General features: G+C 34.6%; 3 protein-coding genes, 1 non-coding gene and 1 pseudogene across 5 annotated transcripts; 3 read left to right on the forward strand and 2 right to left on the reverse strand.

Annotated features, from left to right (window-relative positions):
* Window positions 1–1,751: 1,751 nt before the first annotated feature.
* LOC110099931 (purine permease 3-like) lies at window positions 1,752–3,777 on the forward strand. Its single transcript, XM_028693694.1, has 3 exons — window positions 1,752–2,097; window positions 2,571–2,989; window positions 3,433–3,777. The coding sequence occupies exons 1-3, from the start codon at window positions 1,752–1,754 to the stop codon at window positions 3,775–3,777; spliced, it is 1,110 nt and encodes a 369-aa protein (XP_028549527.1).
* Window positions 3,778–7,931: 4,154 nt separating this feature from the next.
* On the forward strand, window positions 7,932–10,551 carry LOC110099945 (protein SODIUM POTASSIUM ROOT DEFECTIVE 2). 2 transcript variants are annotated; one of them, XM_028693664.1, is made up of 4 exons: window positions 7,932–8,011; window positions 8,042–8,512; window positions 8,595–8,670; window positions 10,285–10,551. In XM_028693664.1, the coding sequence occupies exons 2-4, from the start codon at window positions 8,087–8,089 to the stop codon at window positions 10,407–10,409; spliced, it is 627 nt and encodes a 208-aa protein (XP_028549497.1). In that variant the 5' UTR covers window positions 7,932–8,011; window positions 8,042–8,086; the 3' UTR covers window positions 10,410–10,551. The 2 variants fall into 2 exon arrangements, with proteins under 2 accessions (XP_028549497.1, XP_020682944.1); XM_020827285.2 differs by having other exon boundaries at window positions 7,968–8,512.
* A 2,466-nt stretch (window positions 10,552–13,017) lies between these two features.
* Window positions 13,018–13,091, forward strand: TRNAR-UCG. Its single transcript has one exon. It is a non-coding gene; the product is annotated as a tRNA-Arg (tRNA).
* Window positions 13,092–15,940: 2,849 nt separating this feature from the next.
* Window positions 15,941–17,727, reverse strand: LOC110099930 (annotated as a pseudogene).
* Window positions 17,728–22,333: 4,606 nt separating this feature from the next.
* On the reverse strand, window positions 22,334–24,208 carry LOC110099929 (purine permease 3-like). The gene is made up of 3 exons (XM_020827260.1): window positions 23,863–24,208; window positions 22,765–23,183; window positions 22,334–22,690 (listed from the first exon to the last, which is right to left on the reverse strand). Exons 1-3 carry the CDS (start codon window positions 24,206–24,208, stop codon window positions 22,334–22,336), a joined length of 1,122 nt encoding a protein of 373 aa, XP_020682919.1.
* Between the last annotated feature and the right edge of the window lie 1,650 nt (window positions 24,209–25,858).

Raw genomic sequence — 25,858 nt, forward strand, 5'->3', positions numbered from 1 at the left:
ACAATGTGTAGATCAATAGTATGCCAAAATTAGCATTGAATCAAAGATATATTAAACTAGCCTTTGACTCTATTTGTTAGGGGCACTAGGGGCATGTGTTCCGACCCGCTTAGGTCAGGCTCATTAAGGTTTTGTTTGGGATAGCTTTCATACTGTTTTTTAAAACGGTTTTCTAGTATAAAAATTTCAAATTCAAAAATTTTTTGTACTAGGAAGCTGTTTTAGAAAGCAAGAAGAAAGCCATCCAAAATGAAGTCTAAAGCTTCGTTTGGAACGACTTTCTTACTGTAGAAAGCCGCCCCAAATAAAAACTAAGTATTCCAATCGGGTGGCTCGACTCACGCCTCATCCTAATTTATTTTATGACTCATAATCAAAATATCTATAAAAATAAACCCTCGTAAATATCATAATGCGGAGAGAGTAATCATGAATGACCACATATGAGAGCATCAGAGACGCCGCAAAAGACATTGCCAACACATCTTTATAATTTCCCCAATTTTAGTTAGAGAGGCTTATGATAACATCTAAGTTAATAAACCTTTATTTTCTTTATGTGATTCCAATAAAAAAAAATTGTTAGATTCCATTGCAAAAATTGAAAAATGTTTTGTTTTAATAATGTAAGCAAACAAAAATACCACATTGAGACCATCGATTTGTAATTCAATAATTCAGAATAAATCAATCGATGATAAATAGATGAATGCTTCTGATCATTCTACTATCCTCTTCTCACTAGATTCTTGCTTCTAATTTTGTCTATTTCATTAATTATATGCTAATTTTATCAATTAATTATGTTGCTGATTGCTGATGATTTGTTTATTTATTCTTGATATGACTCAAAGAAAAATATTAGCTCATAATCATCGTTAAGAGTGTAAGCGAGTCGAGTTGGCTCAAACTCTACTCGTTAGCTCGCTCACGAGTCGAGCTTATTGAATCATAAGTTTAAGCTCTAGCCTATACTTCGCTCATAAACTTGTCTAGCTGGTCGTTTAAATTAAAATATATTTCAAACTTAATTTATGAATGATATTATAAAATATATACTAAATATTTTTTATTGTTTATCTAGTCAATCTCGAGCAATCAAGCTGAATTCGAGCCAAATAAGTTTCAAGCGAGTCGAATTTGTGCTCAGTAAGTGTGCTCTAATTCGAGCATCGTAAGAATTGAACGAGCGTATTTTGATTTAGTAGATAATTAAGTCAACCTGACTTATTTACACCTCTAATTATCATGATTATTTTAATTAAATTAATGATAATTAATTTTATATAATACGAATCTTACTAAAATTTAGGCTAGGTTCAATTATCAATTTCATGACCATTGGCTTCTCAAGGGAGCAGAAGTAGTCCCGCATATTTTAATTAAAATATAATTATTAATTTATTTCGAGATTATCAATATTCTTATTTAAAAATAAATTAAATAACTTTAAAATACATTCTAAAAAAATAATCATCGAAATATCCCCATGAAATGATATAGTTTTTTTTATTAATATTATATTATAAATGTTTCCATTTGTTTTTAATCAGATTTTAATAAGCTGATTTATTTGATTAGTGAATAGATCAAGTCTTATTTTACAATTAAGCTCTATTTTTATAATTCCTATGGTGTAGCCGTTTGCGTTTGCTTTTGCGTTTGCGTTTGCGTTTCCCTATATATATTTACAGGGAGTGAGAAATCGAATACAGAGAAAAAGGAAGCCAATAGCGCCTAAAGCTTGAGAGATGGAAATAGAACACCAAAGCCATGAAGAAATCAAACACTCCAACAACAGCGACAATATTGTTATGGAAACCCACAGAGCACTCAAAATGAGGAGACTTTTCCTCCTCTTCATCAACATTCTCTTCGTCCTCATTGGTGGCACCGGCGGCCCCCTCTTGATCCGCTCCTACTTCCGACATGGCGGCAGCCGCAAGTGGTTCTCCGGCTTCGTCCAAACCGCCGGCTTCCCCTTCCTGCTCATCCCCATCCTCTTCTCCTTCCTTCGTCGTCGGCATACCAACTCTCGCCTCTTCTTGCTCACACCTTCTCTCCTTTTCCATTGCATCGTTATTGGCCTAATCACCGGTAAGGATGTCAATAAGTTGAATTTCAACCAAATGGTGGCTATTATGAGATTTACATGCATACCACTTTATTTCATGCTATTTACATATCTAAAATTCAAAACATTAATATTATATGTCTACCACCCAATTTTGTTCTATGGGTGGTAGACATGTAATATTAATGTATTTTGGGTGTTAGATATGTAAATAGCATGAAATAAAGTGGTATGTATGTAAATTTTCCAAAATAGTTTTATCATAACAATTATATAATTATGTTTAATAACCATAAAAGCACTTTAGAAACAAAATTTGAATATCATTTTTCTTATAGGCTTTGTTTGATACGACTTTCTTGCTGTTTCTTAAAGTATTTTTTAGTACCAAAATTTAATTTTTTGTACTAAAAAAGCTGCTTTGAGAAGCGGTAAGAAAGTCATCACAAACAAATCCATAATTAGCATGCTCTTATAGATATAATCGCATGTGTAGGACTTGACGACTACCTCTACTCCTACGGCGTCTCCTTTCTTCCGATCTCCACCGCCTCCCTCATTATCTCAATGCAGCTCGGCTTCACAGCCATATTTGCTGTTTTCATGGTGAAACAAAAAACTAATTCTTATACAGTAAACGCGGTGGTTCTGCTAATGTTTGGATCAATGGTTCTCGCTGTGCATGCGAATGCTGATTTGCCGAATGGGGAATCAAAGGCCAAGTACTATATTGGGTTTGTATTAACAGTTGGTGCAGCAATTATATATGGGATGGTGTTGCCATTTGTGGAGCTTATCTATAAACATGCAAAACAGGAGGTGACTTATGCGCTTGTTTTGCAAATGCAATTTATTATTGGGTTTTCTGCAACGGTTGTTTGTGCTATTGGGATGGCTCTCAACCAAGATTTTCATGTAAGCATTGGTTTTTTATGACTATAAGTTAATTTATTATAGTAATTATTTAGTACTTTAATGAAAATAGAAGTATATTTTATGCATCTTGGAATCATTCTAACAAAAACCACTTAGTATTAATTTTCTATAACTTCTACTTTGGTTGAGATCGATGAGTATTTCAAAAGCGTTAGGTTGAGCTCTAGACACGCCTCGCTTAAGCTTGAGCTATAAGCTATTTATTGATTCAACTCAAGAGTTAACTTGACTCAATCATACCCCGAATTGAGAGAGTCTTCTAAAGTTTAAGGTTGATTTTCTACAACATGCTTTCACACGAAAATATTTATCACATTCTCTAGGAAATAACAAAGTTTTTTGGGGATATACAATTTCATAAATACTATATGTCTATACATATTTTAGTTTTTTTAACTAATTTTCAATATTACAAATTGTAGGCAATCTCAAGAGAGAGTAAGCATTATGGGCTTGGTGTGTCAAAGTACTACCTTGTTGTTTTCTTCACCTCTGTTGCAGGTCAATTCTACTTCTTAGGCATAGTGGGAACTATTAAATACTCTTCAGCTTTGCTCGGTGGCATAATTGGCGCCGTCTGTATCCCCATTACACAGATTCTTGCGGTCTTCTTTGTCCATGAGAAGTTTGATGGTGAGAAAGGAATAGCCCTTGCGCTTTCTCTTTGGGGCACAACATTTTACTTCTATGGCAAGTATAAAGAACATGATAAGAGCAAAGCTTCCCCAAGAGAGTCTCAACTTCTTCCTGGGGGGGGGGGGCGTTGACTTTTGAGTACGTTAAGGTAAAGTCATACACATTGTATATACAAGCTTCAAACCGAAGACCTCTTGATTAATAGTCAAAGCTCTCAACTAACCAATCAAAACAAGCTGCGTGAACATGCATATGTTAAAGAATAGGTATGAGGGGCTTAATGTGTTAGCATGTATGGTACGCAAGCCCCCAAGATAAGTGACTTTTCCTATTGTTGATTACTTATCTCCACTATCTTTGAATTCTGCAACTGCTCCACATGCATCTTGTGCTCCACTACAGCAAATGAATCTCCCAACTTAACCTCTGATTTCTATGAGACTCCTCCTATCGCTCTATATGTAAATCGTAAGCTCTGTAATTGAAAATTAATACAAAGTTATTGTTTCAGGAGAACTATCTCTCTGTTTTTATTATACTTATGAAACTTTTAGTGAATTTTGAATTTCAGTATGTATGAAACGCAAGCCGCTAAGATAAGTGCATTTTTTTACTACTGGCTACTTATCTCCACTATCTCTTAATTCTACAACTACTCCACCTGCATCCTGCGCACCATTGCAGCAAAGGAATCTCCTAGTTCAATCTTTAATTTCTAATGGACTTGCTTCTTATCGTTCTATATGTAAATCGCAAGCTATGCAATTCAAAATTAATATAAAGTTATTGTTTCAGGAGATATCTCCTTGCTGAATTTCAATCTCCACTAAATACACTAAATACAACAACTGTTCTCTACTACAATAACACATTAGTGATGGCTCTAGCTAGCAACAATCCAGTCTTTTCTGCCATAACTAAACATTTATAGAAATTCATTATCATTTTATAAGAGAGCGTATACAGTCCAATGAAATTGTTGTCCTGCACATCAATTCAGTTGATCAGCTCGCCGACTTTCTCACAAAACCTTTGTCTTCCACCTGATTTCAAAAACTTCGACACTCATTGACGATCCAATCTCTCGATTATTAATTTGAGGGGGGGGTTGTTAGTATGTTTGATACGCAAGCCTCCAAGATAAGTGTCTTTTCCTACTGTTGACTACTTAATTATCTTCCCTATCTCTAAATTTTGCAACTGCTCCACCTGCATTCTACAGTCCACTGTAGCAAATAAACTCCAAGCTCAACCTCTGATTTCTAACAAACTTGCCTCCTATCACTCTATATGTAAACCGAAAGCTCTATAATTCAAAATTAATACAAAGTTATTATTCAGAAGAACTCCCTCTATGTTTTTACTATACTTGATAATTTTGCGTCTTCCTTTCTTCAAAATGAACTCTAAATTCTTTTTTAAAATTTTGAATTATTTTTTATTCTTTATTTGATGTATAAATATAGCTCTTATAGTCTTATGTTGTCTGCTAGCTTACTTATTCTTTAAATAATGACTAATCTTAATGCTCAATAAGCAAGGGAAATACATGACAACAAAAGACAAATTTTATAGAAGGGGAATTCAAATACATATTATATAACGCATATATGTGTGTATTTATATGACATCTAAATTTTTATAATTATTTATATAATACTCAAATATTTAAATTACATCAAATAATATATAGGAACAAGTATATATTTTACTTTAAATTAATTAATGTTCGTGATTTCTTTGATATAATTTACATATTTAAGCATAATTTATATAAAAAAGCGACAATTCCATGGTATATATGTAAATTCATTTTTGCTAGATTGATTCAAAGAATAATTCTTTAAGATCCACAATCATATCAATTTCATTATGTTTTTTGAATCTAGAGGACATTACTTATTTACACCCTAAAAAATTAAAAACATGGATGATCATAAAAATAGAAATATTCAATTAATTTTCAAGAAATTTCATAGAATATAACTCTCAATGTATTTCTCTTAATCAAAATATTACATTATAATTTTTATTTTAATTACCTATAAATGAAAGTTGAAAATAATCACAAGTAAAAATGAATCAACCCCTAAGAATTAGACTCCAACACATCAATGAATCTCATCCTCTAATGGCTTATATTTATCTATTTAGTTTAATTATATGTACATGAAGTGCACTTAATTAAAACTTTACAAATCAATACATTATAAATTAAAATTTGATTAATTATATATTTTTATAATAAGTATATTCATTTTATAAGTTTAATATTAGAAATAATTCTACAAATGATCTAATTATTAATGAAAAAAATGATCTAATTAACAAATTATAATATGGGTTACTTAATTAGCTATCACAAATTAAGTTGTAGGAGCAATAGATTTTTCTAATTATCATATGGATTAATTATTTTTCTTTTTTTAATAAAAAATGCATTCATATTCAACTAAAATTTTGTTTGGGATGGCTTTCTTACTACTTCTTAAAATATTTTTTTAGTATAATTTTTGTTAAACTAAAAATTTTTGTACTATAAATCTACTTTAGAAAGCAAAAAAAAAGCTGTCCCAAACTAAGGCTTCGTTTGTGACAGCTTTTTTGATGCTTCTTAAAGCAGCTTTCTAGTATAAAATTTTAAATTCTTGTATTAGAAAGCTGCTTTAAGAAGCTACGAGAAAGCCGCCCCAAACGAAACCTAAGTCTAACAGATAGTTTTCTTACTACTTTATAAAGCAGCATTTTAGTATAAAATTTTGTTAAACTTAAAAATTTCAACTAAATAGTTGCTTTGAAAAGCAATAAGAAAGTTGTCCAAATAAAGCCTTAGTTACCCCCCAAATAGAAACAGTGTTTAACATAGACGTTGGATCGAAATGAAAACATACCTAAATTTAAGAATTATTTATATAAAATTAAAAGTAAAATATCAATTCATTCACCAAATGAGCACCAAAATTCAAATCAAATTCAAACCAACTAAAAAAAAATGTGCTACTTTTTTTTTTTTAAACAAACCAGATTTTATTACAAAAAAGTGTGCTACTGTTCAAACTTTGGCTTAAAAGTAGGTTTGGTTAGTGTTATTGTTAATCAATTTAATTAGCTTAAATTAAATTGAATTTTGCTAATTAGTTTTTTAATGAAAGAAACTTGAGGATTATGCTTAATAAAAATCAAATTTTTACTAAGATAAAATAGCTAAAAATTAATCATTTTTAATTATCTTTTTGTTTGTGGAGGCCTTAGTATGCATAGTTAGTTGAATTAAAAGAATGCAAAGCGAAAAAGAAGCAACAAAAATAAGTGGAAAAAGCATCTGATTCCGATGAGTTGTGCAGCAGAAGATTTTTGACAATATTCCCCATCCAATTCAAAGAGAATCTGATAAATTATTTGACATGAATAACAGTACGGCGGTGGTCCGGCGAGGTTCCGGCGGTAGTTGAGGAGGAGCTTCTTCCTCCTCTTCCTTCTCTTCTTCTCTTCTCTTCTTGCTTGGATCTCCCTCTTGTGAGGAATGAGGGCTTTATTTATAGATTTTCTGGAATGGCATGGCCCGTAAATAGGCGTGAGATCAGGGGCGAATAGGGAGTAGTTGAATGGACGGCCGATATTGAATCCTACGATCAAGCACCGTTCGTTGGTTATTTGAGGGCTTTAAAGATGTCGGAATTCAGTGAGCTTGGGCTCGTTGGATTCTTCTCGTCGAGCCGTTCGATTCGAGTATAAGCTCGTCAAAATCGGAGACCGTTTGGTAACTCAAATTGCGGTTTGAATCTTCCAATAGCGCTTTGAACCCTTGATTCGGACTCATTTGGACTCAGATTGGGTCGAATTTGGTGTCGTTAGATTCGTATTTCCGAGACGCTCAGTTTGACTATAAACTCGCTGAAATCGGAGCTCATATGTTCTCGAATTTAATTTTTGAAGTTTCCGAACTGATTTTGCCTCGAGATTCGTGCCCGATCAAGATAATTTTTGCATGACGTATCAATACTAAAACTCTATTTTATAACAGATTAAGGAAGTTGTAATTGTAGCCTAAGATTGATGGTCCCCCTTTGGGACCGTTTTAATTTTTTTTTTTAAAAACAATGAAAAATAAAGTAAAAAAGAAAATCGTCACAAACAAAATCTTACTCAAATTTGACTCTTTAACCTATTGAACTCAATTTATAAATCACAAATCATTTATCAAGCAGAACCTAAGCCTTCCCACATAAATCTGTAAATTTGGTAAGAACGTAAATTTGTTATTATAAATTCTTTTACCTGCAACTCTTTAAATCCTTTAAAGGCACATTTAACACCAGCTACCAAGCTGTCATACTTGCCAACTTGTTCTTCTCCTCACTTGATTCTCTCTCTCTCTCTCTCTCTCTCTCTCTCTCTCTCTCTCTCTCTCTCTCTCTCTCATGCTAATTGTCAAAATCCATGGCTTCCAATCTCTTGAGCAATTTCCAAGAAATAAACTTCTCAAGCTCTTCTTCTCCATCTTCTTCTACAGGCAAAAGCTCGAGCTCAAGCCTTAGCCATGGCCGAGCAATTGATCGCTATTCTCCTCATCTGAGAGACCCACTGAGAGAGAAATACTTCTCCAGATTTCATTCCAAAGCCAATAAAGCCTGTAACCAGAAGAACAGGAAGAACACAGAGAAATCCCCCCAAATAGTCAGCCCTGCAACTTCTTCTCGCTATCTACTGAATGATGTGCCAGTAGCCATTGATGACTTCTCTGATACAGAAAGCTTTACTCCTATGATTTCCATGGAAGAATTGAGGTTTGACTATATGAAAGGTGAGGCTTTGACTTTCATGGAATCACCTTCTCCTCCTCCTCCTGTAAGGCAGAGAGATCAGGTTTGATTTTTTTTTTTTTTAATGTAATTTTCTTTTCTCAATTTTTAATTTAGTTTATTTATGTATTTTTTTTGGGTTTCAGGTTGTGGTTTTGAAGGTGTCTCTGCACTGCAAGGGCTGTGAAGGGAAGGTCAGAAAGCACATCTCCAAGATGAAAGGTTTTGATTAAAACCCTTTTCCTATTTATTTATTTAAAATAAAGGGATTTTCACACATAGAACTTAACTCTTATATATTTATATATCTTGACCTTACATGAAAAAATATTTATCAGTTTAAATAATTTAATGTTGATGTTATTTAGAGAATATTATTTTATATTAATAAATATAAAATTTTAAAGTAAATGTACGTAAAATGTCGGCCTTTTGATGACTTAGCTAGGAGACTAGATGTATTAGATGTGGTACACCTAAAAAGACTTGGTTAAAAATTATTAGAAATGAACATATTTTATTAGATTTAAATAAAAATTTGATTATTTATAGATCAACGAGAAAAAAGATTCATATAGTCTACCCCACATAGTGAGATGTTATTGTTGTTCTTGTATATGTAAATAATATACAAGTGAGGGGTATGTATGTAAATCTCTCTTTAAAGTAAAAAAAAGTATTTAAATGTGTATTTATTTTAGTGCATATGGTGCTTTTAAACTTTAAAATATTAATTAGTTTTTAAAAAGAACAAAAAAAAGAGATAACTTTTCATCTGATAAGTCATCAAAAATTGTTTTGATCGAGGGCACGAAACTCGGGGTATATTTAAATTTGAAACTTTCAAAATTTAATTTGGGACCATTTGAACTCCAATTTCAACAAAATTATAGACAAATTGAGAGACTCAATGAGACAAACCCAATGACACCAAAATCGATCCACTCCAAGCTCAAATGAGTTCAAATCAAGGGACTGAAACACATTTGGGAGGTTTAAAGCTTAAATTTGATGACTAAATGATATACAAATATGACATGCTTATAGTCTAATTGACCAGCTCAATAAGATGAATCCAACGAGCCTAAGCTCGCTTAATTTTGCCATCATTATGACATTTAAATACTTGATGAACACTCTATGATCAAGAAAAATGATATGAGTCATATGATTGACCACTTTGATATTGCCATTGATTTTCTTCATATTTACAAGGCATGATACTTACAAAAATCTATAAATAAGCCCACACCTTTACATGAGTGAATTATTGACTAGAGATTGGAGAAAGCTCCGAGGTTTCAAGGATTATAGAGTTCTACCAAAGTACCACCATCAATGAACTTCAGTCGACCACCACTCGACCGCAAATCGTTGCCGGACCATCGCCTCTCCTAAAACCTCCAACCAGACACTGCACACTGTTAGACCTTCGACCTTTCGCCAACTATTATGGGACCTCCGCTCGGCCACCAAACACCATAAGACCTTCACCTGTTCACCAACCATCGCTAGACCACCGCTTGTTGTCGGACCACCACCCATCCGTCTACCATCAGAAAAATTTATGAAAAAATAATAAAAAAATATATTAAATAAACATACAACAACAATCTAATAGTGAAAAAATACCCTAAATACTTACACAATAGAATGAAAGCTGTCCCAAATCTAAAATTAGTTCACACATATAAAATTAAAATATAATATTTAGATTAAATAATTTTTGGAATAATAGGAATAACAGAAAAATCTTAATTAAAACCAAGAAGCAAGAAGAATTATTTTCTCTTATCTTATAAATTTATTTATTTATTTATTTATTATCCCAATTAGGAGTGACATCATTTACTACTGATCTTGCAACAAAGAAGGTGACTGTGATTGGAGATCTGACGCCTCTCAGTGTGCTCAACAGTATTTCCAAGGTGAAGAAAGCTCAGTTCTGGTCATCTCCTTGATTATCTAAAAGCTATTTTACCCTTAAAAAAAATTATATCATAATATTTTGATAAAATTAATCAGGATAAATTTCAAAAAATTGAAATTTATTTTGAGATTAATATAATAATAATTATTATTTTTAAATGAAGACTTCGACTTCATTTGAAATAGCTTCATTTGGAAGGTATAAATAGAGCCCTCATTCTTCACAAGAGGAGGATCCAAGCAAGAGAGAGAAGAAGAGAAGAGAAGGAAGGAGTTCCTCCTCGACAGCCGCCGGACCACCGCCGGACCACCGCAGAACCTCGCCGGACCACCGCCGAACCACCGCAGGAATCTCGTCGGACCACCGCCGGACCACCACAGGAACCTCGCCGGACCACCACAAAACCTCGCCGGACCACCACCTTAAGGCCCGACGTTCATCCCCGGCGTCCTGCCAAAGACCCGACGTCTTGTTCAAGGCCCGACACTCAGTCCCTACGTCCTGCCAAAGACCCGACGTCTTGTTCAAGGCCTGACACTCAGTCCCTACTTCCTGCCAAAGACCCGACGTCTTGTTCAAGGCCCGACGTTCAGTCCTTACGTTCTGCTGAAGACCTGACGTCCTGCTTAAGACCCGACGTCCTACTCAAGGCCAGACCATCAACATCCGATCTTCCAAGTGACACTGGGACTAACACCTGACTCCTTATCTCCTACCGCCTACGGTCCTTCTGACCACTGTCGCCTACTACGGTCCGTCCGACCTCCATCACTAGACAACGGTCTTTCTAACTCCGGTCTCCTGCCGACCACGGTCCTTCAGGCCAAACAAACCTGTATATGTAACTTTTACCATGTAATGCAATCTATATGATGTATATTTGCTACATCAATCCAAGGCCTTCTCCTAAGGAAGGGCCTCATTTGTAACCGACTACAAATACTAGTGGATTCATTCAAACTGGGCTAGGCCCCGTGGTTTTTCCCCCTTTTAAGGGGTTTTCCACGTAAAAACTTTGGTGTCTCTTATGAACGCTACACCCTCTCACTTATCTGATTGTGTGCTGGATCTTCGTACAACGCTAAGACGTTAAACTATATATTTCTCTACCGCCGCGAATATTCCAGGACGCAACAATTCTTTAAATTATTTGGCATAAAAACATAGTGTATTTTCAACAACCCACCGATTTGTGCGATAACATGTGAAAGTAAATTCAGCTATAAGACTATGCTAATTAAACATTTTACAAAGGAAATGAAAACCTTCTTTTCCAAAAAAAAAAAAGTCTTAGCTGAAATTCTTATTTATTTATTTATTTCTTTTCTGTATTTAAATCGTTACAAATAGCAAATTAAGATGCCCTAAATCATTAAAATATAAAGATTATGGATTGCTTCGTGAAAAATGTTAAGAGTTTATTGCAAAATTATTTATCTTTATTTTATTTTTAAAATTTTTTATTTAATTTAAAGCAAAAGTACAAAATAAAATTATAAGATTTAAAATACTCCTAAGAAGAAGATTCAAAGAATATTGGAAAAAGGCTAAGGAAATTTCAAAAAATGCTCTAGTAGATCAAATATATTCAAATGATTCAAAATGCGCCTCTTTATCTTTTATTTATAGGAATCTAAGGGCTATATAAATGACTACATAAAAACAAAAGTAAAAAGTACAATAAGAAATATGACAAAACATTGATTGCTCGGGACATGTGCCACGATTTGATTAGTGCTTTGCACAATTTTTTTTTTCTTTTGGTTCGACACTCAGTTTTGAGGTGAGTTATCTCAGCAAAGTGTTCATGAGCAGGTTGATGAAGGCGAGTCCTTAGAGTGAATCGTGCTAGACGTGTCTATGATGATAAATCCTCTAGTTTCCTTAGAAATCATTTGGGCACAGTCCTCGATCTTGAATACGATGGGCGAGTCAACTTGAACTGTGATGATTGCGAGCAGATGATTGTCCAAGTGTGAAGAAAGCAGATTTGTGTCTTTCTAGGGGCGAGCCTTCCTTGAGAGTAGATCAAGGCATGCCTTTGGAAGCTTGCTAACTAGCATGTGTTACAAGTTGCATGGGGAGCATGACCTCTACCAAGGAGATGAATGCTACCAAGTATGGAGGGATTTATAACAAATCCTTAGAATTCTTGTTGAGGGTGATCTTCTCGGGTTGCCAGTTGACTTGTCTCAAGGCCTTACATTGACGAGTACTTCAGGGAGAAGAGGCGATCTTTCTTGGCTGAGTTTTCGTTGCTAGGATTTGTCAAATTCCTCTACAGGAACTTTTTAAACACCCAATAAGATATGTACACGTATGCAATTACACTCTTCTTATCCTTGAAGCATTTCAATATGAAATAATATTGAATGATTTAAAACACTATATAACATTTATTTTTTAAAAAAAAATTATCCAATTTGAATGATTTTTTAACCTCATAAATCATACATATTTGCCATCTTAACCCATGCCTCATCATCACTGACATTACTCACCATTATATTTCAATATGAGAAACATGTCCTAATAAATAATATATTAATGCGTTTGAATTAAAGACAACAAATCAGCCCTCATAGTTCTGCAATTATTATTGATTTATAAAATTTTAAACCCTTTACAATGCATAAATTGACCGCATAGCGCAGTGGATTAGCGCGTCTGACTTCGGATCAGAAGGTCGTGGGTTCGACTCCCACTGTGGTCGAGAATAAATACTTTTTAATATCTCATATAATATAATATATTAATTTTGTTTTCAAAAAGTTAATTGTAACGTTGACTCTCGGGTGAGAATTAAATGATAAGCCATGTTATTTATATATATTTAAATATTTTAAATTACATTAAAGTTTTATGGAAGCCTTTTTATGTTTCATAAAGAATTTTTTTTTCTTCATGGAATTAGTATTTTGCATCATCATTAAATGTATTTGTCTAAAATTTTAAGAATTTGTTTTTTCTATTTCAACCTTTAAGATTATGCATGCCCCAATTCTATTTTGTCCGTCGTTTAAAGAGATATTGGCTCGGCCCCTAACAATTTGGTATTGTACACTAATTTAGGCTTAATTTAAGCAAGATTTAACTAATTAAATTCTACCGAAGAGATTTTTTGGAACTTCAAATAATGAAAAATTGTTACATAATGCAATAAGAAAACAGTTCCAAACAAAGCCTAAGTGTCTCATCCTAATGATTTCAAAAATATCAAGATCACATGAATCTAAGTTCATTTGGATATAAAAATTAATGATCACAAATTTTTTAAAAAAAAAATTTATGGCATGGAGCTCACATTAAGGTTTTATTTGAGACAACTTTCTTACTGTTTTCAACCACAAATTTCTAGCTAAAAAAATTGTCGAAGACAACGAAAAAATAGCGTTCAAAAGTTGTCGCTAAGAAAGCCTAAATCTTGTTACTCCAACCACTAACACCATGGAAATCTTCCCACTCTTCTTAGTTGAGAATAATTCATGTGATGATAAACTAAACCATATCACCATAGATTGTAAAGAGGCTATAGAAACTAAAAAGGTTGATACAATCTCATTTTTATTCTTTATACTCATCATAAAGTAGAAAACAGTGTCCCAAAGGGAATGTGCGAGGACAACATCCTTCTCTCCATCAAATTCCTCATGAAAGAAGAAGACCGCAAGAACTTATGTGATGGGGATATATAAGGCAATAAGTATTTTATTTATTTTGTTTATCATCATTAAATGTATTTCTCTAAACTTTTAAGAATTTTTTTTTCTATTTCTCCCCTAAGATTATGCATGTCCCCAATTAATTAAATTTAGAACTATTGCAACCTATTGTGAAAATTACATAATTTTTTTCCTCTAAAAAAAGTTGGATTTAGGCCTTTTTTTTTTACAAATTGCCACACGTAAAAAAAAATTGATTATTAAGGTACTTCTCACATAAATATTTTCAAGAAAATAATATGTAAAAATAAGGAAAAAAAAACTCAAAATAAGCCTTTAATAGCAAACAACTATTTGGAATTCAACATATTTGCTTCCTTACCTGTGATGAGTTCGAGAATGGTGCAGTAGAGAAAGATGGGAGGTGTGGGCAAGAAGAGGCGAGATTTGGTAGCCAGAGAATAATAATTAATTTGCTTCACTAAGTGCTCTACAGGAATAATAAAAGCTAAACTTAGTTTTAATCGAATAATCAAAGCTATATAAACTTCAATTTAATCAACTAATAAGATTTTATTTGGGATGGCTTTCTTAATGCTTCTTACAACAGTTTTTTAGTATAAAAATTTTAATTTTTTTATTAAAAAAAAGCTTTAAAAAGCAGTAAGAAAGCCCTCCCAAACAAAGTGTAAGAGTCTTTTTGGAACCACTTTCTAAATGTCTTGTTTTTCAGACATCAATCACATTTTCGTTAATTAACTATCATTTTCATGCTGCTTACACGTTTTTTTAGAAATTTCTATAGTGGAATGATGTTTTTTTGACAATCAGAATACCTAAGTTATTTTCACCATAACAATTTTACAATAAATTTTATAAAATACTACAATAATAATCGCAAGCAGATTAGCTTACGATGCACTTAAGACAATTGCAGCATTTTATAAAGTTGATAGTAGTTGTTGTGGAAGAAGTTGTGGTTATAAAAAAATAGTTTTTTATTATATAAATTTAAACAAACAATGAGAAAGCAAAAACCAAATGAAATTATAATTGTTTTCTAAAAAATAAAACAATAAGAAAACTGCCTCAAAAAAATTCTAATTCTTTATCGACTCTCTAATATCTCCTATGTATACAACCAAGAAGGAACTTGCTGCTAAAATGAGTAACATAATTATTTTTTTTCTTTTATTACAATGAAAAAGATGGAGTAGAAAACAAGAAGCTGATCAGAAGCATTAATCTATTTTTCATCGACATGTTTTGACGTACTGAATATAGTAATTGATATATTATAACAATGAGGCGATGGCCTGTTTTTTGTTTTCTTATAGTAATGAATTATTATATTTTTGGCAATGGGATATAACTTACACCTTTCTCTCCATCAAATTCCTATATAAAAATCAAATAATTTAAAATTAATCTAAAAATAAAACTATCAATAGTATATACATTTACATAATAATTAATTATAATTCAAAGAAAATGAGAGCTACATACAATCCAATAAGCAAAAAAGAATGATTTTTGAATTGTTAAATAAGAACTCATAGTTCCTTCAATTCTTTCTTTTCACTCCTTAACAAACTTCCGAAGACTATGGCTTCGTTTGAGATGACTTTTTTATTGCTTCGTGAAGCAGCTTTTTAGCATAAAAATTAAAATTTTTATACTAGAAAGCTACTTCATCAAGAAGCAGAAAAGCAGAAGAAAAACAGTCCCAAAGGAAGCCTAAGTCTATTGAAAGAGGGAGAAGTTGAGGCTCTATTATAACAGCCTTACTCTGTGTTCTTTATACTCATCATAGAAGTGGAAGTAGTTTCCGAAAGGGAAAGCATGAGGGCAACACCTTTCTCTGCATCAAATTTCTCATGGAAGAAAAAGACTGCAAGAATCAAACTTCTGAAGACTCTGAGGCTATCGAAAGAGGGAGAAGTTGAGTCTCTGCTACGACAGCCTTACTCTTCTTGTGTTCTTTATACTCTCCATAGAAGTAGGAAGTAGTTCCCCAAAGAGAAAGCGCGAGGGCAACACCTAGCTTTCTCTCCATCAAATTTCTCGTGGAAGAAGAAGACCGCAAGAACCTCTGTGATGGGGATACAGACGGCGATAATGACACCACTGAGTAATGCTGATGAGTATTTGATTGTTCCCACTATGCCTACTAAGAAGAACTGAGCTATAATTGTCGTGAAGAAAACAACTAGATAGTACTCTGCCTCACCAAGCCCATAATGCTTCGCCTCTCTCGAGATTGCCTGTAATTTATAACATAAATATGGTACGTAAAACACAATAAAATATATAAATACTAAAATTTGGTCATTAAAAATACATACTTGAAAGTCCTTGTTGATTGCCATCCCAATTGCACAAAAAACTGTTGCAGAAAAGCCAATAACAAATTGCATCTCCATGACGAGTGAATAAGTCACCTCTTGCTTTGCATGCTTGTACATAAGCTCCACTAATGGCAATACCATGCCATATATAACTGCAGCTCCGAGTGTCATTGCAAATCCAAGATAGTACTTGGACTTTGACTCACCATCTGGTCGATCGCCATTTGCGTGAACGCCGAGGATGATTGCACCAAATGTCAACAGCGCCACTGCATTTACTGTAAAAGAACTGAACTTTTGTTTCACTATGAAGAAGGCAAACATAGCAGTGAAGCCAAGCTGCATTGAGATAAGGAGGGAGGCGGTGGAGACTGGGAGGAAGGAGAGGCCGTAGGAGTAGAGATAGTCATCGATGCCTGCGTGATTAATTAAAAATAAGTATTCCAAATTTCGCTCAAAAAGAGTCTCATAGTTGTTGTTGCAATTGCAAATGTATGTAAAGAGAACTACAAAACTATTGATGGGGGAAATTATTATTATTTTTAAATCTATTAGGGTATTATAAAATTTCTCTTTTAAAGAAATTGAACCACTTACCCTCCATAACTTGATCTTAAAAAAAATATATTTCATCATAATAAATAATGATAAAGTACACGGTAGAAAAATCATGTATTACCGGCGGCTTATAGGAGGACTATTTTCCGGCGGCTTTGTGCTGGCTTTCCAGCAGCTTACGCGAAAATATTTTTGATTGTAGAATTTTCAAAATCTTTCCAGCAGCTTTTAATTTTCCGGCGACCTAGTACCGCCAGAAAAATGCTGACCGCCGGAAAAATTTTTCCTATGTGGTTTTACTGGCGGAAAATTTCCCACCAGAAAGCCTCTGATAAATTCCAACTCTGCTGAAAAATAATCAATTGCCGCGTAAAAGGCCGCCGATAATAGATGATTTTTCAGTATGGTAGAAGCATGCCAACTGATTTATACGCTAACCTGTGATGAAGCCGAGGATGGTGCAGTAAAGGAGGAGGGAAGGTGTAAGCAAGAAGAGGCGAGATTGTGTACGACGACGACGGAGGGCGGAGAAGAGGATGGGGATGAGCAGGAAAGGGAAGCCAGCAGTTTGCAGGAACCCAGAGAACCACTTGCGATCGCCACCATGAAGGAAGTAAGCTCGCAGAATGAGGGGGCTACTGGTGCCACCAATAAGGAGCAGGAGGACGTTGAGTGAGAGGAGGATGAGTCTCTTCACTTTGGGCGTTCTAAGGGCTTCCAAAAAAGTACTTTTTTTACTGGAATGAAGGATTTCTTCATGGCTTTGGTGTTCCATCTCCATGGCTCTCTGTACTGCTTATCTGATTCTTTAAGATGTAGAGAAAGCTATTTATAAAAGTTGTCTGGCCGGTCAGAATATGTAAGCTGTTTTTGCAGAATTGTCTCCGTCAAAGCTGAACAAATTTGCAGTTTCTGAATCATTATAGGTTGATAAGAACCATTAATTAATTTTGTATAGACTGGTTCGTCTCGACGTGTTGAAGTAAGTAATAGATGCGTCTGCAATCATCCATGCATGGCTGGTTTGGTTCTTTATGGGATTGTAGAAGACAGTAAATCTTTGGCTATAGGATATGATGGTTGAAGGACGGTGAGTTCTGTGTAATTTATTTAATTTGCCTGCCATTTGATTGTGTAAACTAGTTGAGTTTGGGAGGTCATATGTTATTTGACTTAACTTGTTATGTAAAATTCGCTTAAATTAATTTATTGTTTGTATATAATTAATGGTTATTTGTTTTGATGTATTTTGAGTATAGAGTAAAATAAATGTAAGGATTTTAAATTGTAAGGTATTTGATTTGTGAGAGAAATAAATGTAATATCACATAGAGTTAATTTTTAGTTTATCTCAAATTTGCTCAAACTAGGCACACTACATGATAATCGCGTATTTCCGGCGGATTTTTCAGAGGAAAATTCAGAATTTTCTAGCAGATTTCAAAATTTTCCATCGAGATTTCGGAGAAACATTTTCGATGGTAAATAGAGTGTCTTTTTTTTTAGAAATTTTTAAATTCGCCAAAAAATATTCCACAGGAAAGCCGCTTGAAAATCCACCGGTAACGGACAATTTTTCTGTAGCGGCAAGTTTAGAATACAAAAGCTCGCTCGAAACCCCATAAAGCCTCGCAAACCCTGAGACCCTCATCGTCACGCCGGCTCCACAAACTCACAACCTCACCTATTTAAACCCTCGTTCTTGTTGTCATTGATCTCATCGCCCTAATCGCCATCCACATTCAAAAGTGAGTTTTTATCTTTTTGAATTTCATCAAAATAAACTTTAAAATTTATTTTTGTGCACTTGATTTACATTTAACCAAAATACACTGCATTTAATATACATCCAGTCAAATAGTCTCTTAATTTATTTGTTTATATATTGAACCAAAAATAGTTCTTCACAAACTAGAAGTCTATAGCCCCCCTTCACTCATAGCTCTTTCTCACGACAAATTATTAGGTCAGGTCACTGGACGTGTTCGGAGCCCAAAGAAAATGCGCCACATCACCTCCTACTAGGTACTGAGCAGTACTTGGTACTGCTCAGTTCCCTGCTCAATATTGCTCAATACACAGTACTTCATAGTACCGAGCTCAATACTGCTCGGTACTGTGAATACCGAATGTAAGTTGTGTTCGGTGTCCAAACCCAATAATCTCTCATTTCTCACAAGTCTCCATCCACTGATACCTCTATTGTGGAAGCACTGAGACCTCATTTTAAGCAAGTTCCAGATTTTGCATTGGGGATTTCCTTAAGCAGATTGATGTACCAATACTATATTAGCGAATGGATATGATCTCATGACAAACAATCTTATACCACCCATACATTTGATCACAAAATTCGGTTTTTGGCTTTTTTTTCTTGTGCTGCATAATTGCAGCAGTTTAATCGTTGCTATCTTCAATAATTGTTGCAAGTATAATCGTTACTAAACTACAGAATTATTGCGGTTTTAACTGCTGCTAATCTCCAGATTTGAAGAGCTTCATAAACCGCTGGAGAAGGCTCTCCTAGTGAATACAAATGCAGTGTATTGCAACGGGCATTAAACCGCTGCAATGATTTTTGTAGCATTTTAAATCGCTACAGTTAATACAAAAAAGCACTGCTAAAAGCCCAATTTAATTGTAGTGATATATATTACTTAGTCCTCTCTCTCTCTCTCTCTGTGTGGAGTGTCATTAGCTGCATCTTCATGATGTTATTGATCTTTCTTTTTTTTTCAATTAATTTCTTAAGTCAATTTAGTAGTTTTGACTGTTTTTTTTTTTCCAAAAGAAAATTTCAATATATAGAAAGAGCATTATACCACCTGATCATATTATGGCCACAAATAGTAGATTACATCCAGAGAAGTAATAGTCAGCAGGTCCAACATCAAAATGGGCAAGATAAAAATGACATGCACCCTCAAAACAATCGGACTTAGACTGTTGTTGACCTTATTTTTCACAAAATGCCTAGGTCAAAGGGTTGGCTTGATCAAATCGACCAAGCCAGGTCCTAAGACCTCTCCCATTCAACTCAGTGGGTCAAATTGAATTTGTCGAGCCCAAACTCGGGCCCTGGGTCAACCTGTATTGACCCAAACCACTTCTATTTGATCTCAAATTAAATTCAGAGCTGCTCAAGCTCATTTCTCTCCTCCCTTGGACTCAGTGAGTCAGACCCAACCTACTGGGCCCAAGCCCATGCTCAGGTCAACCCAGTTGACCAGGTTGACCCATTTAGTCCATTTAAGCTCAAATCAATTTTAAATCAGTTCAAACCTTCCTTAGACCCAAACCCCCCATCATTTGGGTATAATTGACTTGGTCGACCAAGTCAACCCTTGACTTGGTCAACCCAAGTTTCTCTTGGTCAAATTTGACTTATTTAAGTCAAATTAATAGTATTTAATGCCTTAAACACTTTCCTTTTGCTCTCTAATGCAAATCCCATCCTATTTGAGCTCAAAACCCTGCTAATTTACTCGATTGAATCCTAGCCGTCCCCCCCCTTGAGCCCAAGCCTATAAATAAGAAAATCTAGGGTTTCTTATGGACCTTTTGCTTTGTTTTCTCTTCCTAAGCGCTCTAAGCTCGAGATCTCTTGTGCTTGAGCTCCCATCACCTCTCTCCACCTCCCCCAAGCCAAAGTCGTCGTTTAAACCTCGCCCGGCCAACCTTTTTGTATTTCCCGAGGCTATTTCTCTTCCAAGATGATTTCTGTTCAATTGAAGGCATTTCGAAGCTCGAGATCAACTAAGGAATTGTACGTGAACAATCTACAAGTGTAACAAGCCGAAGATCTCCCAAATCCACCGTGTGGATTAGGTAAAATAGCAAACCCTAGCTTAGAACACTTAGATTTAAATAATTTTTCATACAATGCATATTAGAATGTGATTTTTCTTCCCCATGAATGTTCTTCATATGTAGGACTTAATTCTAAAATTTCATATCATTTATTTCATCCAATAGAAAAAAAATGAAGCGAAACATGTTTTTAGGGTTTAGTTTACGTAAATCGAAGGCTACGCAAGATCCAGACCGTCGATCGTGCGATCAATGGCCCAGATCTGCTTGTTTCGTAGTTTTATTCGAACCACGAGATCAATCCCGTGGTCTCACTCTCGGTCCAATTTCCCCACACCAAAGCTCAGAAACCCTAACACCCTCCACCCTCGAAACATCAACCGACCCGCAAGGAGCAACCCCAGCATCAACATTACAATCAGTTGCTAGGTGCTAGTTAATTTTTCAAATGACAGAGAGCACAGCATCGGGGCACCAGAAAACATAACATAGTGACTTTCCAAGGGAAAATTTTCATATTTCACAAACATGCATTCAAATCCCTGAAACTCACTCCAAAGCACATATAGAACTCTTTCATACATATTGATCATTTTCGATCATCTTCAAACACATTCAAAAGAGTTGAAAACATCGAGATTCAAAAAATTACCTCTTTCAGATCGGGTCAAAATAGGTTAAACTGAATACTAAATCTAAAGGTGTAGAGAGAAGCTATAATGAAACCTTATATATAAAGGCCTTGGGGTCTCATTCACATTTCAAGACATCAGAGAAAGTTGAACTACATAAGGAAGGGCAGTGTTATCCTATATTAGATTTCGATGAATGTTGATTCCCATATGTTCAGGTGCGGAGATATATATGAATTTTTTTATTTATTGGGGCTTAACTCATACTTTTAAAAATAACTTTACTTTTTTACCATTCAAGTTTTACACTAATATTGATGATGTTTAAAATTATACTAAATAAGAGTGTCACTACAACTAAAAATATCTTAAGATTCAAAAAATAAGGATGGTATATCTTAATACATTGAATATGATATCGTTCTTTTTTAAATGAATATAGAAAAATTTTGTGAACCCTAAATTCGACATGTTTACTTGTACAATTCTCTCAATCGAAGATTATTCAACATTTTATCAGATTTTTTTTAGAGTATTTATATTTTTATTTTTGTATATAATTAATCACATAATCATGCATGTTCCTATATAAATAAAGTATGATTTTACAAGGCTTTCACCACATTTGATGTTTCCCATATTATCAAGATCATACATTGTGACATACAAAAAGTTATGTAGGAATGTTGATCATGTGAAGTGATTTATTATATGTGGATTTTCTCATACTAGCATTAGTTAGATCATGCAAGAGAAAATTTAAGTGTTTTAATTACATGCATAAGACTTGTATGTGATGTTGTGTTCGGTTTATAAGTGTTTTTAATTACTAATAAGTAATAATTACACATATTACTACATTGACAAAATAATTAATCATTTTTAACAAAATAAGAGCTACATACAACCGAATTATATTCCAATCGGTAAATAAGAATTCAAATTTTATTCAGTACTATTTGAAACGAATGAAAGAGGAAGAAGCTGAGACTCTTTTGCAATAACTTTGCTCTTCTTATGTTCTTTATACTCTCCATAAAAGTAGGAAGAAGTGCCCCAAAGAGAAAGTGCAAGGGCAACTCCTTTCTCTCCATCAAACTTCTCGTGGAAAAAGAAGACTGCGAGAACCTCTGTAATAGGGATACAAACGGCAAGAATGACACCGCTGAGCAAAGCTGATGAGTATTTAATTGTTCCCACTAAGCCCACAAGGCAGAATTGAGCTATAATGGTCGTAAAGAAAACCACAAGATAGTATTCTACCTCACCAAGCCCATAATGCTTCCCCTCTCTTGATATTGCCTGCAATTTGTAATGAAGAAATGAGTCTACCTTTGCAAAAATCTCTCTTGGTATAAAGGGGAAAAAAAACTTACTTGAAAATCCTTGTTAACCACCATTCCGATAGCACAAACAACTGTGGCAAAAAGCCCAATGACAAACTGCATCTCTATAACCAGTGCATATGTCACCTCCTGCTTTGCATGCTTGTAGAGTAGTTCTACAAGCGGCAACACTATCGCATATATAACTGCAGCTGCGAGTGTTAATACAAATCCAAGATAGTACTTGGCCTTTGATTCCCCATCGGGTCGATCACCATTTGCGTGCACGCCAAGCACTACTGCACCAAATGTCAGCAGAACCACTGCATTTACTGTAAAAGAATTGAATTTTTGCTTCACAATGAAAAAGGCGAATATTGCAGTGAAGCCGAGCTGCATCGAGATAAGGAGGGAAGCGGTGGAGACCGGAAGAAAGGAGAGACCATAGGAGTAGAGGTAGTCATCAATACCTGCATGATTAATTTAAAATAAGGGTTTTGAATATATACATATTTGTTTTATAGTTGAGCTATATTTCTAGTAGCTTTCTTATGCCTTTGCTTTCAAAACAATTGTCACACTATTTAAAAACTTTTGTAGTGAGTAGGGGTGTCAATTCGGGTCAACGGATCTAGTTCGGGTGGAACCCGAAACTGACCCGGCACTATTCGGGTCAACCCAAACCCGACACGTTTTTAAAAACGAGTCAAGTTCTCGGACACGAACCGAACCCGATTCGGGTCCAGGTCAACCCGACCCGACACGAATGACCCGAGGTTGACCCAAATTTTGCTAGTTTTCAAATCATAAATCAGGTCAATCTTTGATTTTCGGGTCAAAACGGGTCAATCTGGGTTTTCGGGTCAAATACGAGTTTTCATGTCAATTTCGGGTGATTGGATCAACTCAAATCCGACCCGATTTTTAAAACGAGTTGATTTGTTGAACCCGAACCCGACCCGTTTCTGGTCCGAGTTGACCCTAACTCGAATTTTTTTGGGTCGGATTCGGATTGTGTTTCGGGTTGTATAAAAAATTGACACCAGTGAGAATCAACTTCTTACATTTAGTCATTTAGATCTATTATAGTGAAATAACTTTTACATCAAATAATCGCAGTTAGCCGAAATTCAACTTATTTACATATACCTGTGATGAGCCCAAGGATGGCGCAGTAGAGGAAGAGGGGAGGTGTGAGCAAGAAGAGGCCGCCGGAGCTTGTGCGGCGACGGCGGAGGAAGGAGAAGAGCATGGGGAAGAGGAGGAAAGGGAAGCCAGCAGTTTGAAGGAAGCCGGAGAACCACTTGCGGTCGCCGCCATGGAGGAAATAGACTCGAAGTATAAGGGGGCTCCCGGTGCCGCCAATGAGGAGGAGAAGGATGTTGAGAGAGAGCATGATCAGTCTCTTCATTTTCGGTGTTCTGAGAGACTCCATAACAGTATTACTGTTGCTAGCGTGGAGGATGTCTTCATGGCTTTTCTGTTCTATTTCCATGGCTCTCTTCACTTGGGCTTAAGAGCTACTAGTCTTCTTCTTTGGCTCTAATCTCTATATTGGTTTTGTGAATATTGAGATGTAGAGAAAGCTATTTATAAGCTTTTTTTAAAAGCATTTTGTCTTTTGCTGTCTGGTCAAAATATGTAAGCTATTAACCATTCTGTTTCTGACATTCTGCTCTCTAATCGTGAAAAATAATTAAAGATTAGCTGAAATGGTAAAATATGGATAACTAAATTGAAAGATCACACGGCTTGGTTAAGCACTTAAGCCTAATTTATCGTCTTAAGAGTATTGCCTCTTTAAAAGGTTTGGCCTATTAAAAACTAGCTATGACTGTATTGAAAACAAAAAAGTTACAGCAACAAGAAACAATAAATTATTATCCCACCACATGCGATCAACTGCAATCATTTTTATTCATACTCTTATTAATAAGAGTCAAATTCTAATTTAAATCTAAAAATTAAAAATATTTATAATACTTTCTAATCAAATCTTTTCGGGTTACTTTCTTAACTTTTTTATTCTTAAAATAACTTTTTAGTACTAAAAAATTGTTTTAAAAAAACTTTTTAATACTTAAAACAATGCTTGAATCTAATGCATCAACTCTCCTAATCGAATCATTGATAGGTCGTTTTATGTGACCAAACCATCTAAGGCAACTCTCTCTAATTTTATTTGTCATCGATGGTACTCCAACCTTTTAATGTATAAACTTATTTCACATTCTATCTTTAAGTATAAAGTCACTAATCCACCTAAGCATGCATCATCATCTATGCAACGCTTAATTTAATTTCATGCTTGTTTTTTAATTGCCAAAATTTTGCGCCAGAAAACATTGATTGTCTTATTGTCATCTTGTAAAAGTTTCCTTTTAAGTTTTAGATTATTTTTTTATCATACGATAGCCCCGATGCATTCCTCCACTTCAACCATCCAACATGAATTCTACTAAAAGTTAGGGGTGTCAATTTTGGGTCACATGTTAGATTTGAGTCGAACTCGGAATTGACTCGACACTATTAAGGTCAACCCGAACCCGAACCCGAACCCGACCCAAAAAATGTTGAAGGCAACTTTTTCCCTTTCATGCATTGTTGTTCGACTTCGCTTCTTGGACGACATTCACTTTCAATCGGATCAGAAGTTACAACATTTTTATCGGAAGCAACGATAGGAGTTCACTCACTGTGAAGGAGTAGCCACCTCACCGATTCCTTCATTCATGTTCGACTTTGCTCCTTGGGCAGCGTTCACTTTCGGTAGGATCAGAAGTTACAACATTTTGGTTGGAAGCAACAACGGGAGTTCGCTCGTTGTGAAGGTATTTTTTTTGGGACATTTTTTGTTTTTCAGGTCAACCCGAACTTGACCCAAAATTCAAAACGAGTCGAAAATTAGGACCCAAACCCGACCTGTTTTGGGATCAAGTTGACACTAACCCGAAATTTTCGTGTCATGTTCGAGTCGAGTTTGCTGGTCATGTCAAATATTGACACCTCTACTAAAAGTAATCTATTTCATTATAGTTTTGAAGTTTGAACAGTATGCTTAGATACATGAATGAAAACAAAAAGTTAATAGAATAATTAAATGCTATTCTATATGATTAAATAATAAATATTATTAAAAAAATCG

This window comes from Dendrobium catenatum, unplaced genomic scaffold (assembly GCF_001605985.2).
Source record: "Dendrobium catenatum unplaced genomic scaffold, ASM160598v2 fragScaff_scaffold_334, whole genome shotgun sequence".
NCBI lineage: Eukaryota > Viridiplantae > Streptophyta > Magnoliopsida > Asparagales > Orchidaceae > Dendrobium > Dendrobium catenatum.

Bases quoted from the DNA above. Each gene is read 5' to 3' on its own strand.
- LOC110099929 (XM_020827260.1), bottom strand. From the start codon at position 24,208: ATGGAAATAGAACAGAAAAGCCATGAAGACATCCTCCACGCTAGCAAC. The intron at 23,184-23,862 runs GTATATGTAAAT...TTAATCATGCAG, and splicing joins CATCCTTGGGCTCATCACAG to GTATTGATGACTACCTCTAC. The intron at 22,691-22,764 runs GTAAGTTTTTTT...TACAAATTGCAG, and splicing joins TGGTTAACAAGGATTTTCAA to GCAATATCAAGAGAGGGGAA.
- LOC110099945 (XM_028693664.1), top strand. From the start codon at position 8,087: ATGGCTTCCAATCTCTTGAGCAATTTCCAAGAAATAAACTTCTCAAGC. The intron at 8,513-8,594 runs GTTTGATTTTTT...TTTGGGTTTCAG, and splicing joins CTGTAAGGCAGAGAGATCAG to GTTGTGGTTTTGAAGGTGTC. The intron at 8,671-10,284 runs GTTTTGATTAAA...TATCCCAATTAG, and splicing joins GCACATCTCCAAGATGAAAG to GAGTGACATCATTTACTACT.
- LOC110099931 (XM_028693694.1), top strand. From the start codon at position 1,752: ATGGAAATAGAACACCAAAGCCATGAAGAAATCAAACACTCCAACAAC. The intron at 2,098-2,570 runs GTAAGGATGTCA...TCGCATGTGTAG, and splicing joins CGTTATTGGCCTAATCACCG to GACTTGACGACTACCTCTAC. The intron at 2,990-3,432 runs GTAAGCATTGGT...TACAAATTGTAG, and splicing joins CTCTCAACCAAGATTTTCAT to GCAATCTCAAGAGAGAGTAA.